This window comes from Chanodichthys erythropterus, chromosome 18 (genome assembly GCF_024489055.1).
Source record: "Chanodichthys erythropterus isolate Z2021 chromosome 18, ASM2448905v1, whole genome shotgun sequence".
NCBI lineage: Eukaryota > Metazoa > Chordata > Actinopteri > Cypriniformes > Xenocyprididae > Chanodichthys > Chanodichthys erythropterus.
Window position 1 is genome coordinate 32,400,831 of NC_090238.1, and position 15,863 is coordinate 32,416,693.

The window sequence follows — 15,863 nt, forward strand, 5'->3', positions numbered from 1 at the left end:
CGGAGACAGTTATTTTCACATATTTATTTTATTATATTTATGTTAATCTAATTAATTGGTGCGTCATACAACTTGACATTACAACTTGAACTTTATTGATAGAAGCATGAATAAAAAGTTTTTTTCATGCACATAAAAAGCCAGTAGGTTACATATTACATTTCCAATGTTTTAAATCAAAATAAAATATGTAAATAGGACTATAATCTATAACCAAAATATACAATGCAATTTTATTTTCATTCTGCAGTCTTAGGAAACTGAAAATAATCTGCCATTATCTTATTAATCGCTTTAAGACAGGTCATAAATGAACTCAAACTGAGCCCATCAGTTCCTTGTTAAAGTGAATTAGTGATAATGCAAAGGTGCTGCTATTGTACAACTACAAGGCAACATTGAAGACATAAGATTAGATGTCACAATGTAATCGAATGAACATGTGGTAACATGTGAAATGATCCGATGAGAAAGACAAGTGGGCATTTCATTACAACTGTTTGGATTTGTTCTTTGATGTCACATCTATAAAACTATAGAGTGCAAACAAGCCAAGCTGACAAATTCTACAAGTTTAAGACCACAGTGTCACCGATATGACTGTAATACTGGTGTTTCTCCATAACTGTGCTAAATATGCACACAGTGTTCTGCATGGTTGAGCCTTTGTAGTTCATATGCTGGAGGTTCTGGGGACATCTTGAGTGTCAGCAAGGTTGAGCTTTTGTCTGAGGAATTAGAGTTAAGGATTTCAAACTCAGTTTTTAACGAATAAAAGAAATGACTTGTGTTAGAAAAATTTGATCTTAAGGCTGTGACATGCCGCTGTTGTTCTACAAAATGCATATTCTTTCAAATTTCAAGATTACATAAAGTTACCTGATCATTTTTAACCAAACACTACAATATAATCACGTTGAAAGTCTTCAACATAATTGGTGAAACTATGAAAAGGATACATTGAGGAGCTCAACTCTTCCAGCTGAAGGAAAAAAAGTGAACTTCATTAGACTTACTAGACAAATGCATGAAATAACTAATAAGATTACTGGATTTATGACCAAATATTTGGTCACAGTTTATATTAAGTGTCTTTAACCAATATGTACTTGCATAAAAAATAAAAATAAATAAATGAATAAAAAGTTAGGTACAATGCACTCATTTTGCTCCTATTGAGGTGGGTTAACGGTACAGGTAAGGTTAGGGACAGGTTGGCTAAAGGTCAAATCAAGTCACCTTTATTTATATGTAGCGCTTTATATAATACAGATTGTTTCAAAGCATGCAATAGCCTATTTACACCTGGTATTAACATGCATTTTGGTCAAGCAGTCGAGGGAGACATATTCCCATTTACACCTGGTGTTTTAATCCGTGTCTTTTGTCCACTTTCAACCACTTCTGTCCTGATTTCTTCAAGGGGAGGGTCAATGGACGGGTAAATGTATGGGCCTTTTCAGATCTTTCAATCTAATGGAGGAAATAAGCTCAAGCAATTTACATTATGAACACGACTGGAGGCGATGGAAAAACAGAGGGAGAGCATCAGCTTTCATTTCTGCTCAGACAGCCACAAGACTACAGCGAACACTGTGAGTGTGTGTTAGAAATCAGGAATAGTTAGAGAACATTTTGCTTGGGGTCTTCAGCAGCCGACTAAGTTTAAATCCCATCTGACTAGCTAAAGTCCCATAATATTTACGCATTAGGTCGGTTGGAGGATAGTAGACCGTCTTTTGTGGCTGTTCGAACACATTTGACTACGTGAACGTTTACACTATGAAAGCAATCCGGTTGAATGCGTTTTCAACTACCTCTGGAAGAAGTAAAAAGTGGACCGTGTTTACACCGATTTAACGCCATCCACTTGTGATCCGATCAACCAAAACGCATCTTAATACCAGGTGAAAACAGGGCCAATGATGCAAACTTCAATTTACAAATATGTAAAATTTAAATTCATCTATAAGCAGCTCAAAGAAAACAATAGTGTCGTTATTCAGCTCGAGTCAATTGCATGCAGATATTTCTTTTATACAAGTACAATGTAAAAATATGCATGTACACAACAAGTGCATTGTATGATAAATTTAAAATGTTAGTACATAGTTTAGTTAAAGACACTTAATATAAAGTGGGCCCAAATATCTAATGTTGCTTACATTTAATAACAATTTATCCATGTTAGTGTCATAAGCAGACTTCCTCTGGTCTTCTGGCAGCTCATCCACTTCTCCATAAAGGTCAAAATGCAGGCGAGCCAGTGTTTCCTGCATTTCTCGCACATGCTCCATCTGATCGATTGAGCACTCGTTGCCTGATTCAGAGAAGATTTTGATTTCAATCAAAACTGTAAACACACTGTAATTTATTTTTACTGTACTGTAAGAGCTTACCAAAGGCTTGTAATTTTCCAGAGTGGAAGTCATTGAGAAGGCTGAGCAGACCTTTCTCCATCTCTTGAACATCAGACACATCTGTGAGAAAGGAGTGCTGGATGTGCCCCGACTGGTTACTCTTACCCGATTGACTCTGAGGCCTTGGTTTGTCTCTCACCCCCCTAAAACCCCAAAACAAAATATGATAATTGAAATATGAATTTGAATAACTTGCACAGCTTTAATATGAAGACAGATGATGCTCACCTGCGATACTTTGTCCTCTGACTGGAGTGCGTGACCATACCGCCAACACCGAATCTGCTGCTGGATGTCGTTTTTCGTGCAGTGATTGGGGGAGCAGGCTGATTGGAAGACGGTTTTGGGCTTTTACGTTTCTTACTCTTTTCCTCCATTATGTCATCCAAATGATCTACAGAATAAAGTAATAGACATAAGCAGAGGAGCCTGAAAAGTTTTATTGAACCAGAAGTTGCAAACGACTTTTCTCCAGTGTTGTGACGTATTTCCAAGTAAAACAGAATTTTGAATAGAGGGCAGAGTTTTACTTCAGCGCTCCTCCTCTCCATCTCTCACTCATAGCAGAATAACGTTTGGAAGGGAGTGGTGTAAGCGTTTTCAACCCAAGCTGTCAAATTGATGTCATCAGAGAAGGAACGCCATTTCAGACCGGAAGTAACTTTTCGGATTTTGATTAAAGATTACCACGACAAACTATTTTTTTTCTGTGTATTAACTGGATTAAAGGTGCAATATGTACGATTTCTGTCCACTAGAGGTCACAGAATCTTGGGACGTGGTCTTCACATCACATCACAGCTGGTGGAAACGATTGGGATAGGACACAGGAAGAAATCATGTTCATGGATGTGTGGAAAACAGAGCAGGACCGAGTGTTGTGCGAGCTGAAAGAGGCCACTGAAGCGATTGCGCAACACACGCCTCACAAGCAGCGGGACTTTTATTATGACACAGTCGCCGGTGCCGCTTCTGCTTTTCCGGTCATGAGTATGAGGTAACGCAGCTCTGTTTATCATATTAGATACATTTGAGAGTGTTGAAAATGTTATAACGTCTGCATTCGCTCGGCGGCTGCTGTGAGACACTGTTACACACTGCAGTAAGATAGATCGATTTTAGAATATCATATTAAATGCTGGATGGCTTGTGTTGATAAATGGCATGCAATTCATTTTAAAACGTATTGTAGGATGGAGAAACTTCCATATTACTGTTACTAAAAATAAAGCTGCATCTGATTATGTTAGCTACTTCACAAAACAGTGTTTTTCTCTGAGGCATGGTAAAGCATGGTACTCGCAAAAAAACAAGAAAATTAGATTTAAACAATAAGACTAAACGTGTTGAGCTATAACAATAATTATTTTTCTTTCTATAAATATATCAAAACAGTTGTTCCCTTGTCTATTAAAACATGTAAATATTAAAGCGACTTTGGTGTTTCCATGGTTTCTACAAAATAAAACCGGAAACCGAGGGTAATGCGGGTATGACGCAATTGACAGGGGACTCCTCACACGTCCAGGAGCCTTGGTTAAAATTGCAATTTTCTCACCATTTACAAATAGTTGGAAACATTTGGGATATTGTAAGTACTCAAGTGAACAAAATATATAACACTGGCCTAGTGGTTTTTGGATATTTTACTGCAAAAATCGTACATATGAAGACTTTAAGTGGTTTCAGTTTACATTAAAAACGTGATAATGATTTCCTGCAAGCTCCAGTTTTTGGTACTATTGCCTAATTCAGGGGTTTCCAACCTTTAGGACTCCAAGGCACTCCATTTTCCAAAAAACATTCATAATGAAGGTCAATATATATCAGTAAACATTTTAGAAAAGGGGCCGCAGTTTAACTTAATGAACCACAGTTTCATAAACTGCATGTTTTGCTATAAAACAAAAATTGTTGAGGGGATAAATTAAAACAAGAAATGTTTTTGTGCTTTTTTCAGTATATAGCTTAGTAACCAAGTCAGGTTCTTATAATTAAAATATTAAATGAACTTAAAGTCATTTTAATTATTAATAGCCTCCGCGAAAGTTTGCTGAGGCCCCCTAGTGGGCCCCTGACCCAGGTTGAGAACCACTAATCCGCTAATACAGTAGAATGATGAACAGGCGACAAAATATTTCACACTGATAAACAAACATAACATAAACATTGTACGGTGATATTAAACTGTGTCATCACGTGCGTTAACAAGCGCTTCTAATCCTGTTTCACAACAACAACAACAACACGTAACATGTAAATAATATGCGAAGGTGCGGCATTAGTCGTGAACAACATCCCTACGAGTAAATAACGAAACCACTGAAGTAGCGCATGCAAAACAGCATTCAACAGCATATACATATAACTTTACCACACAAAGGAAGGTTCCACTTTTCAGACTCAAATATTATCCCGTCTGAGCGACATTCTCGATGAGATTAGACTGCTCTAAAGTTGGTACAGCTGACCTGCAAGTTTACAAAAGGCACTTCCGGGATTTACGCGTCATCGTGATCATATCGACACGCAATGTACAAAGTCAAATTTTACCAAGAGAAACATTTTTATTCCAATATTAAATGAATGTCTGCTTGAGTAGTTCTATTAAAATATTACATAACAAACCAGGAATAGAGAGACACTTATTAATCACTTAATAATAATAATTATTATTATTTTATTTTATTTATTTACGTTATTTTATTTTTTACTAAAACGTGCTACAGAGATCATCTTTAACAACGTCTTTTTAATCATTACTCTAATTAAGCACCCTCATTTCGTCCAGGAACTATTTTTATTATACAGGAAATAAATATATATTTTTTTAAACTGGAACTAAATAATAATAGCAATTTGGCCAAAACATTTTTTTTTACATGATCTACCTCTATTAAACGCTTTACACCGTTCAGCATCTTTTCTGGTGTTATTTATTAATAATTATCTTTTCTATTTATATTCGCTTCTCTTTGACGCATGCGCACTAAGTCACCTGTCATATGACGGCGCATGCGCACCACTGTCATAATCTGAAGGAATTTCGGAAAGTTTGGACTAGGACGGACACTTTCTAAACACTTACACCGATCGATCCTCAGTCTTATTCGTCTCCTGTCCTGGAAATTACCTCAGTAAGTAGCGAATGAAACGTTGTGCTCCTGGTTTCGTCCAGTATTTAAAAACAAGAGGATGGTAATGCGTTTCTACTTCCCAAAAGCGGAACTGAGTACGAGACCAACTGACCAACTACTGCCTTAACTAAACAAACATATTTTACCAGTAAGTTAGCGATTAAAGAACAACGTGAAACATCATGAGTAAACAGTAAGTATAAAACCTGACCGTGAATAGTGGTGTTGGGATCCTACATCATTGGGAAGATCACAAGGACTTTCAACGTACTAACTTTCGTTTATTTACCTGCCGAAACTGTGCTCTGTCCTTCTGGAGTTGGGTGTAAAAGGTGAATCTTGGAATCAGCAGCATTAAACATCACTGTTATGGGTTTATACTCTCTGATAAGATCGGATTTTCTTGTGTGGTTTCTTTCTGTGTATGGTTTCCTGAATGAAAGATGATTTGTCAGATCCCAAGCATCATATATATAGAGGAGGCATGTTGTAGTTTAGTCCCATTTGGTCATAATGCAGGTCCAGATGAGGATTAGTGTGTGTGTCTGAGACAGAATACAGAGAAAATAGTGTAAGAGACATGATGTCATGACCTTAACTTGAGGAACCAGTTTTTGTTGACAAACTGGAAATGTATAATGCTTAAGGAGGTGTTTCACATGGCTGGACAGTTCAATGGATGAGAGTCTGGGTCATGTTAATCCCTTGAAAACACTCTTATTCAGCTGTTTTTTTGGAAAAGAACCTCAGATAAGCTATTTAAAACCCAGAGAAGTTAATTGAAAGGGATAATTCGCTCAAAAATAGATATTTCTTTAATCATTTATTTGTTCCAAACCCAAATGACTTTCACAAAAAGAGATGTTAAGCAGAATTCACCTCAGTCAGTCAACTATCTTTGCGTCTTTTTTCATATAACAAAAGTGAATGATGACTAAGGTTTTAGTCTCTTTTTGTGTTACACATAAGCAAGAGAGTCAGTTTTTGGGACAACATAATAGTGAAGATGTTCAGAGTGTAATTTCCCAGATCAGAATTGGATTTGTGACGACTGTATCTATTGAAAATAGTAAATATTAGTTACAATGTATCACTATATTGTGTTATTTAATGTTATATAGCTATATCTTGTTAAAAATAGCTTAGAGTATTAATAATAAATTATATATTTCCTTGTTTCTCTTATTTAAGTTAGTTCTTTTGGATTTTGCCTCTACCTTGCTGGCATTTGAAACAGGAAGAAGCTGCAGAAATGAAGGAAAAGACATAAGAAATCTGTTTCCTGTGTACAGAGATACAGGCCTGTTACACACTCTGTCATACCATAAACACTTATAAGCACTTTATTTGTCTTTTAACTGCGGTTTTACTACAGTGCATGTGAGATTTTTACTGTAAGCTGTGACCGTTATGAGCTAGTCGATAATTGACCTCCGTATATGTTTATTCATTAATGTTTTATGAGTATTTCTGCTCTTTTGTTAAAGCTTCAGGGTTCTTTGCAATGAAACACACCCCATCCTATGTTGAAAACATTGGTCACAAAATCTTCATAGAAACATCACACTTCTCTTGTATCTCTCTCACCCATTTCACACCATTGTTAACAGTGTTTTAAACAGCACAGACATTATGCACATTTTCACTTTTAGTATTAAGGTGTGTAAAAGGCATTGAAAAAATGCATTGTCTGTACTGTTTGTGTACTCTTGTCCTTTTTAAGATCATATTTTATCAATTTTGTTATTCATTTTAAAACATAATTGAAAACAGATATTTCATGCTTTTCTTTATTTGCATTATATATTTCAACCTTTTCACCCAGTATTTTGTCATCTACTCAGCCTCACGTTGCTCAATTTTTTATAACGCAAAAGTTAAAACTCACATTTTGATTTGTAAGACTTTTTAGAGACTCTGAAAAATAGCCAATGAGTTGTATGGACTACTTTTATAATACTTTCTTGAGTTTCACAAATAATAATTTAAGCAACATGAGGTTGAATGATGATGATATAATTCCTTAAAATTCGAGGTGGTAGATTTCCATGGGCGTCTTTGTTTGTGTGTGTTTGAAAATGGCATCTGAACTTTGACTTCTTGCCCTTCAGACCCCAGAGCGTAGAGCTTAAGGCCACAGGAGGGGCGGCAAACTTGGACACTAGCAAGATGGCAGACATGTCAGTGGAGGACATCACAATGAGAGCCAATCAAGTTACAGATGAGGTATGCTTGCCATCTGTTTCTATAGCGATATAACAGGATGAAAGTAATTCACTTCATTGCTATTAGACGTCATGTTCGAAGTTCCTGTATACATGCAGACTCATTGTTTGTGACGGCAAACCAATTTCCCTCTTTTACTCACTATTATACTGCTCTATTTCTCAACCTTATAATACATTTCTTGCGCTAACTGTTCTGAAAAAATTCTTCATGTTTTAGATAATTTCACGTGTTCGCATTGACTTTGCAAATAAGTGATGATCTGTGCCGCCTACTAAATCTCCTATAACTATAACACACTTCTTTCTTACTTTACCCACATCTTTGTTTTGTTTCTTTCTCTCTTTCTCCTTCTTGCTGCCTCTGAAGGGACTCAAATGAGCCTGTCTGCTGTAATAAAGACTAATAGCATGAAGCGGCCACTGTGCTCATGCTCAGCATGGGTGACTGGGGGTAAACTACAAAAGCTACAAATTCATGAAACATCCCCCACCCACCTTCCCATTCTAACATTACGTTTGTTTTTTACTGTGATGTACCATTAGTGTTCAAGTACTCTCAGAATGTAATTTCCCAGGTCAGAAGTAGATTAATGATGGCTGAATTTAGGGTTATATTTTGAATATTTACTAATAATATTACAAAAAAATTAGTTATGTATTAATATATTTTGTGTGTGTATGTATATGTGTATATAATTATTAAAATATTAATAATAATAAATTAGTATTATTATTTTAACATTATGTAAGTATATATTGTAATATATCGACAAACATTATTATTATATTTATGTATTATTTAATCATTATATTATTATTATTATTATTTTTTACGTTTTAGTTGCATTAAACATGAATTTATGGCTATTTGGTTGAAAAACAAAACAAACAAACACCCTTTTAAGTAAGTTCAGAGCAAATGCATAAATATTGATATATACTCAGATGAGCCAAAATATTATGACCATCTGCCTACTATGCTGTTAGTCGTCTGTGTGCTGCCAAAACAGCGCCGACCCGCCGAGGCATAGACCCCTGAAGGTGTCCTGTGGTATCTGGCACCAAGACATCAGCACCAGATCCTTCAAGTCCTGTAGGTTGCGAGGTAGAGCCGCCATGGATCAAACTTGTTGGTTTAGCACATCCTACAGATGCTCAATTGGATTATCTGAGAAGTTTGGAGGCCAGGGCAACACCTTGAACTCTTCATCATGTTCCTCAAACCTTTCCTGAACAATATGGGTGCATTGTTCTGCTGAAAGAGGCCACTTCCACCAGGGAACACCGTTGTGATGAAGCGGTGTACCTGGTCTATAACAATGTTTAGATAGGTGGCACGTGTCAAATTTATGTCCACATGAATGGCCGAACTGAGGGTTTCCCAGCAGAACATTGCCCAAAACATCACACTCCCTCCACTGGATTGTCGTCGTCCCACGGCGCATCCTGGTGCCATCACTTCCCCAAGTAAATGGTGCATACGTATTCGGCCGTCAACGTGATGTAAATTAAATGGGAATCATGAGATCAGGCCACCTTCTTCCACTGCTCCTTTAAGGTCCAGTTGTGATGCTCTCATGCCCATTGTAGCCGCTTTCGACGATGTAGAGGGGTCATCATAGGCACTCTTATAGGTCTGTGGCTATTCAGCCCCATACGCAGCAGATTGTGACGCACTGGTGTTGACACATTTCTCCCATAATCGTGACTTGTGTCACAGTAGACCTTCTGTTTCTTCAGAACAGAAGCAAAACACATGCCATAACAATTTGGCCATTGTTAAAGTCGCTCGGATCTTTATTCCTGCCCATTTGTCTTGCATTCAACATGTTGATTAAGAAAACTAATTGTTTGATTGCCATTCAATCTACCCAGACCTTAATATGTAGCCTTGTTAGGAGATGATCAATGATATTGTTTTATCTGACTGTGACTGGTCATAATGTTTTGGCTCATCAGTATGTATATATATATGAACTGTCATCAAATATCTAAAAAATGTAGAAATACAGTTTTGAATGGCCTTAGCTGGAAATGTTCATGCCAGTTTGCCTCTTTTTTTTTTAGTGTTCCTGTGTTCTTTGCATGGCTTCATAGCATTATCTAGGATTTTCACATTTCTAATAATTTCTGAATTTATCAGTGTGTTTTGGATTAAAGTCTGCTCATAATGGTCTACATGCACATATCTGCTGTTTTCTTATTGCTGTAGTGATCTGATTACCTATTTAAATGTGTATTTTTTCTTTCAGTCACTTGAAAGCACTAGGCGGATGCTCCAGATGGCAGAGGAGGTAAGAGCTCCAATGAAACCTGGAGGCTTCAGAAGCATGTTTACTGTTATTTGAAGTACAGAATGCTTAGAAGTACATCATTAGAGTTTATATATAACCTAATATAAGCATGTGTATATTTTCAGAGCCGGGAGACAGGGGTCAAAACAATGACCATGCTGGATGAGCAGGGAGGTGAGTGACTGCACCATTCTATTCCAATCTGTAAAAACTTTATTTAGGAAAAAAAAACAACTATTATGATGCACCTGGCTCAATATAAGCTAAATCCTCCAAATGTTTATCAGGAGAAATTTCTGGTCATAAGATGCATCTTATTATCCCATGTACCAGTATATACAGATGGATCAAAGTCAGATGGTCATGTATCTGCTGCATTAGTGATTGGTCCAAAATGTTTTGGCAAGAGTATCCCTGGGCAAAGTTCATTTTTCACAGCCAAAGCTTGTGCATTACTTTTAGCTCTAGAACAAATAATACAAAGTGAACAACAACGTCATTTTTTAATCTGCACAGATTCCAGGTCCTGCCTATAAGCACTTGAATCTTTTAAAAACTGAACATCCTACAATTACCAGCATAACAGGAAAAGTGGACTCTTTAAAGAAACACAATTTTAATTTTATTTTTTGTTTGATAATGGGCCATATGGGATTGGCTGGAAATGAACAAGCAGATAAAGCGGCTAAGAAAGCACTTCAGTTGGAAATGACAGAATATAACATACCAGCAGCATCTGACATTAAACCCATATTAAATCTGTACATTTATAATTTATGGCAATTAGGATGAAATGAATGTATATATAACAAACTATATGAGGTGAATCCAGTAATAAATCAAGGAATTAAGTACTGTTATTATTTTAAAAATAGACATGACCAGGTTGTGTATATGAGGTGTCGAATTGGTCACTCAAGACACACTCATTGATATTTAATGAAAGAAGAAGAGAAACCGGTTAAGCATTTGTGTAAATGAGTGTAAAACATATTTTAATAGAATGTCCATTTTTAAATTATATTAGACAACGTTTTTATTTAGAAAAATAGTATATTAATGGAGTTTTTTCAAAACATCTCTCCTGAAAGTGGTGCCGATAGCCTCCTGGGCAGCACGCCGACATATAGTGCAACCCGAGTTCGAGTCCTGGCTCAAGGACCACTTTCTGTCTGCTTACTCTCCTATCATAATAAAGGCAAAAAATGCCAAATAAATTTTTAACCCTTTCAAGCGTGAATTTAAAATATTCTAACTGATGCCCCAGAATGAGGTTTTTTTTTTTTAAGGCGACCGTTATTCTAGAACACAATAACACTGTATGACAGATGTTTCGCTATTATTTTTTTTCCTTTTTTATTTAAAATATTCACAAACTCGCTTACCATGTCATCTTATATTCCGATTCTCAAATATGTGTAAGTGAGAGTATTTTGTCGTTTCAAAACCTTTATAAATGATCTTTATCTTGATCTATAACGCAAGATGGGCGTGGCCATCTTAGTTTGCACCGCAGTTCAGAGTCCTGTCAGTCGGATTTACAGCATGTGAATTCATCGGTTTCTCCCGAAATATATGCAAGTAAGTGGCTGGTGAACTGGAAGAACAATAGAGTAAACTTTCTAGTTACTTAGGCCCATTGTGTGTATCTGATATGAATAAATGTCTGCAAATTATCGTCATTAAATAAATACATTTATAAATAAAATTTGTTAATAAAATTGTCGTCATTATTTGAATGGATCGTTATTGCTGCTTCCACTGATGTTAGACATCAGTATGTATTTTATAAACTCTAAATGTATTGTTTTATTGGTGCTTAAGTGTATTTAAATGTCTGAAACCTTAAAAAAAACATTATGTGGCTGAAAACACTGCATAGATGTGATATATATGACGAGCTGAGCACCTCCGTCTCGCAGCCAAAGCAAGAAAGCACAGTTTGAATCTGGCGGTTATGCGATGATGCTGGACGTACTAAATCCCATGTGTGGGACTGTACGCCTCAAAGGGTTAAAAAAAAAAAAAGTCTCTCCTGGAAGAATTTTAGATTTTTAATTTTGATATTTAAAGATTGATATGATAAAGATTCTATATGACCTTTATCATTGCTATTGTTGTTATTGTTATTTATGTGTGTTTTTGTATATTGATTGCTTCTCAAAAAAAAAATTATATTATTGTAAATAATGTATTGAAATGATATTGTAATGAGAATTATTTTTATTGTTGATATTGCCATGATATAGCCATTGCTGCTGATATAGCGTTAAATCATGAATAAATGATAATTAAGTAAACTTAATTTAGGAGAAGCTCACTAATTAAGACATCATTGATTGATTAAAATCTGCTTTTTTCTGTTTTGATCAGAGCAACTGAGGCGAGTTGATCAAGGAATGGATCAGATCAATCAGGACATGAGGCAGGCTGAGAAGAACCTGACTGATTTGTCCAAATGCTGTGGCCTGTGTGTGTGCCCATGTGACAGGTCCGCTATTATAACTCTACTTCCAGCTACTGAATTTAAAGTTGTATTATATTTCATCCAATTCAGTAATATTTTTGTGAGGAGAGATCTTTCTGGGATAAATCAGAGTATTAAAGTGTATTGGAATTGTAATCCAAGTTGTGTTGCGGTAAAAATAGCAACAGGGTAGCGCCAGTAGCTCACCGAGTGCAATCATTTGACGTCATCGATGTAGAATGCACTGTGCACCTAAACAAAATGGCGCCCCCCGTTGTCCAAAATAGTGTGTATAAAACGGTGTGGATTTTTTAAATAATGTAAATCTTTAATGGGTTTTCTACTACATATTTCAGTAAGAGACATCATTTACGTTATAGTAATACAATACTATAACCATACAAGTCTTAATACCAGGGGTTCCCTTTAAAAACCTTTTTCTTTCAGAGTGTCTTCCATTGAGGCTGATGGGAGATATAAGCGGACTTGGGGCACAGGCGGTGATAACTCAGGCACGCAGGATAAAGAGGGTGGTGTGGTATCCAGCCAACCGACCGCCGTTCGCAATGGGCAGGCTGTTTCGGATGGGTCAGCGGGTGCCACCGGCCCCTACATCAAGAGGTGAGGGCAAAATACACTGAGATTGATGGACATTGATCCAGTGTCCAACTCAAATGTTTTAATCAACTTTTTGAGGCAGTTAATAGCAAGTAAACAAGCACATATATTGGGCTTTATTTCCTTGAAATGATAAAACATTTGCTCCGATTAAAAATTCTGACATTAAAGCCACATTTTCTCCTAATTTACCTTTTGTTTTTGTGGAGCTAGACTGTTGTGCCATAATTTGAATAAGCTTCCACTTTGGTGCATGCTAATCTGTTATTGTGGAAACATCGATTTCAGATTTACTTAAAGGGTTAGTTCACCCAAAAATTTCTGTCATTAATTACTCCACACCCGTAAGACCTTCTTTCATCTTCAGAACACAAATTAAGATATTTTTGATAAAATCCGATGGCTCAGCAAGATAAAACACTTTCAAATGCCCAGAAAGCTGTGACTACAGTGGTTCAACCTTAATGTTATGAAGTGTCGAGAATAATTTTTGTGCCCAAAAAACCCCCAAAATAACAACTTTATTCAACAATATCTAGAGATGGACGATTTCAAAACACTGCTTTGTGAAGCTTCGAAGCTTTACAAAACTTTTGTTTTGAATCAAAATGACAAAGTCACATGAACCATTGAAATTTCGAAACATTTCAAAACACTTATGATGTACGAAGCCTAGTTTACTGAAATCACATGACTTTGGCGGTTTGATACACGCTCCGAACCACTGATTCAAAACAAAAGATTCGTAATGAAGCGGTGTTTTGAAATTGTTCAGAATAAGCTACAATGTCTTTCTTCAGTGCCGCAGTAAATATTTTGGGTGGCTGATGCATCTGCAGTTTGGCTCCACATGTACTGTATGCGGTCTTTTTATTTATTTTAAGATCTTTACAGCTGATTCATACTCCTGATTATTAATTTAGATTAGTCAATTTGCATTGTATTATTCTCTGTATATTAAGATGTACTGTATGCTTTATTGACATTTTTCATTCCCAAAAGAGTAACAAATGATGCACGAGAAGATGAGATGGAGGAGAATCTGGAGCAGGTGGGCAGCATCATCGGGAATCTCAAGAATCTGGCCATGGACATGGGCAATGAGATCGACAAACAGAACAAGACCATTGACCGCATCACTGATAAGGTAAAGCCACACTATCAAATGCCCAAACATCTAAAAAAAACGTAATCATTTATATATATTCATTAAATAAAATCGATTTTAAATATTATTATTATTATTATAATAAAACACAGATATATGGTTTAAATGTTTTTATTTATATATTTATATATATATAATATGATTATAATTGTTTTGTCCAGGCTGATATGAATAAAGCTCGCATTGATGAAGCCAACCAACGAGCCAACAAACTTCTGTAAGAGTGGACACCGCCAGCATCGCTCAGGAGCCTGATTGTTTGATCTTACCATACACTTACACTTAAAGTTTCTGATTCACAGCAATGAATTGCAGCATGTGAGTTAAGCTCTTCCAATGCCATCTGTGCCTTTTTATTACAGCATTTGTTCTATTGTAAATAGGTGGACACACACGCGCACACACACACACACACATATAGTAGAGCCTCCTACACAATCAAGTCTTCATCCTTAATATGTGAGACATATTTGCTGGATGCACAGCGTGCAGTTGTTTTTGCGGTTTTGCTCACTGCTGTCCTGTCAGTCTGTAATGGATAGAGTCTAATCTCTCGGGATGGTGATGGGTTTTGTCCATCCCTCTCTCTGGACTTGAGTCAACATGGCTAATTGTTTTACTAATCTGAATGAGAGGCCAAAGACTTACGACAGAACCTTTAATGTCCTTGTATACTGCCCTTATAGCCTTTATGTGTGTTTGGGCTAATTATATGTTTGGTTTTATTGTCATGTTTTCCCATGTTTAGCTGGTTTTGTGACTGATTATACTCATATTTAATTATTGTAAGACATTAATGGGCCTTGTGAATACAGTTAGTCTTGTTAAATGTTTTGGGTAAAATGTATGGTAGTCTTTTTAAATGGCATAATTTACCATGCTATATAGGACTAGGACATTTCACTGTATCTATTTTATTTCTAATAAAGCCAGTATAAACCTTCCTTGTCTTTTTCCCTTCTTTTTTAGACATAACTTGACCAGCAGTGGGTGTTGCCAGTCCCACATTACTTTATGCTTTTAAAGTGAAGGTTTGAAGTGTTTATTGTCACACAATATAAAGCTTGTATGGTTTGTTTTTGAAAGTCCCTTATGCTCACCAAGGCTGCATTTATATAATCAGAATTTTTTGTTTTAGTTCAGATTTTTTTAAAATGAAAGATCAGAGGATAATGCATATTTATCCCTCCCCCCTGTAATCTCTTACAGGTATTAGTATTTGTTCTATTACATGATCATCAGTGTTGTAAAGGTGCAGTGTGTAATATTGACCGCTACTGGTTGAAATGGGTACTGCAGTCCAAATTCAAAATATTGGAGAGGGTTGTTTCCCCTGCCATCTCCTCCTCAGACTCGACACTCATTCATGTTTCCAGATTGAGGACTCGCAACAGGAGCGAACAAATGAAGGCGACGAGCTGTAAATTGATGAGCTGATTTATCCACGTTTTAATATGCAGACCAAAACAAATCAGCCATTCCGACGTGGAGTGCACAATTCAAAGTAGAATAACTGAATATCTGGCTGTAG

The 15,863-nt window shown here is 36.3% G+C and overlaps 2 protein-coding genes across 6 annotated transcripts; one reads left to right on the top strand and one right to left on the bottom strand.

The window, feature by feature from the left end:
* Positions 1 to 37: 37 nt before the first annotated feature.
* Positions 38 to 6,659, bottom strand: ccdc28a (coiled-coil domain containing 28A). 2 transcript variants are annotated; one of them, XM_067368362.1, is made up of 6 exons: positions 5,847 to 6,659; positions 2,649 to 2,814; positions 2,400 to 2,563; positions 2,166 to 2,320; positions 960 to 982; positions 38 to 728 (listed from the first exon to the last, which is right to left on the bottom strand). In XM_067368362.1, exons 1-6 carry the CDS (start codon positions 5,917 to 5,919, stop codon positions 674 to 676), a joined length of 636 nt encoding a protein of 211 aa, XP_067224463.1. In that variant the 5' UTR covers positions 5,920 to 6,659; the 3' UTR covers positions 38 to 673. The 2 variants fall into 2 exon arrangements, with proteins under 2 accessions (XP_067224463.1, XP_067224464.1); XM_067368363.1 differs by lacking the exon at positions 5,847 to 6,659 and adding an exon at positions 4,795 to 4,946 and having other exon boundaries at positions 39 to 728.
* Positions 5,406 to 15,275, top strand: snap23.1 (synaptosome associated protein 23.1). 4 transcript variants are annotated; one of them, XM_067368358.1, is made up of 8 exons: positions 5,406 to 5,557; positions 7,669 to 7,783; positions 10,038 to 10,079; positions 10,205 to 10,253; positions 12,453 to 12,570; positions 12,994 to 13,167; positions 14,167 to 14,311; positions 14,494 to 15,275. In XM_067368358.1, the coding sequence occupies exons 2-8, from the start codon at positions 7,727 to 7,729 to the stop codon at positions 14,551 to 14,553; spliced, it is 645 nt and encodes a 214-aa protein (XP_067224459.1). In that variant the 5' UTR covers positions 5,406 to 5,557; positions 7,669 to 7,726; the 3' UTR covers positions 14,554 to 15,275. The 4 variants fall into 4 exon arrangements, with proteins under 4 accessions (XP_067224459.1, XP_067224458.1, XP_067224461.1 ...); XM_067368357.1 differs by having other exon boundaries at positions 5,440 to 5,750; XM_067368360.1 differs by having other exon boundaries at positions 5,442 to 5,889.
* Positions 15,276 to 15,863: the final 588 nt, after the last annotated feature.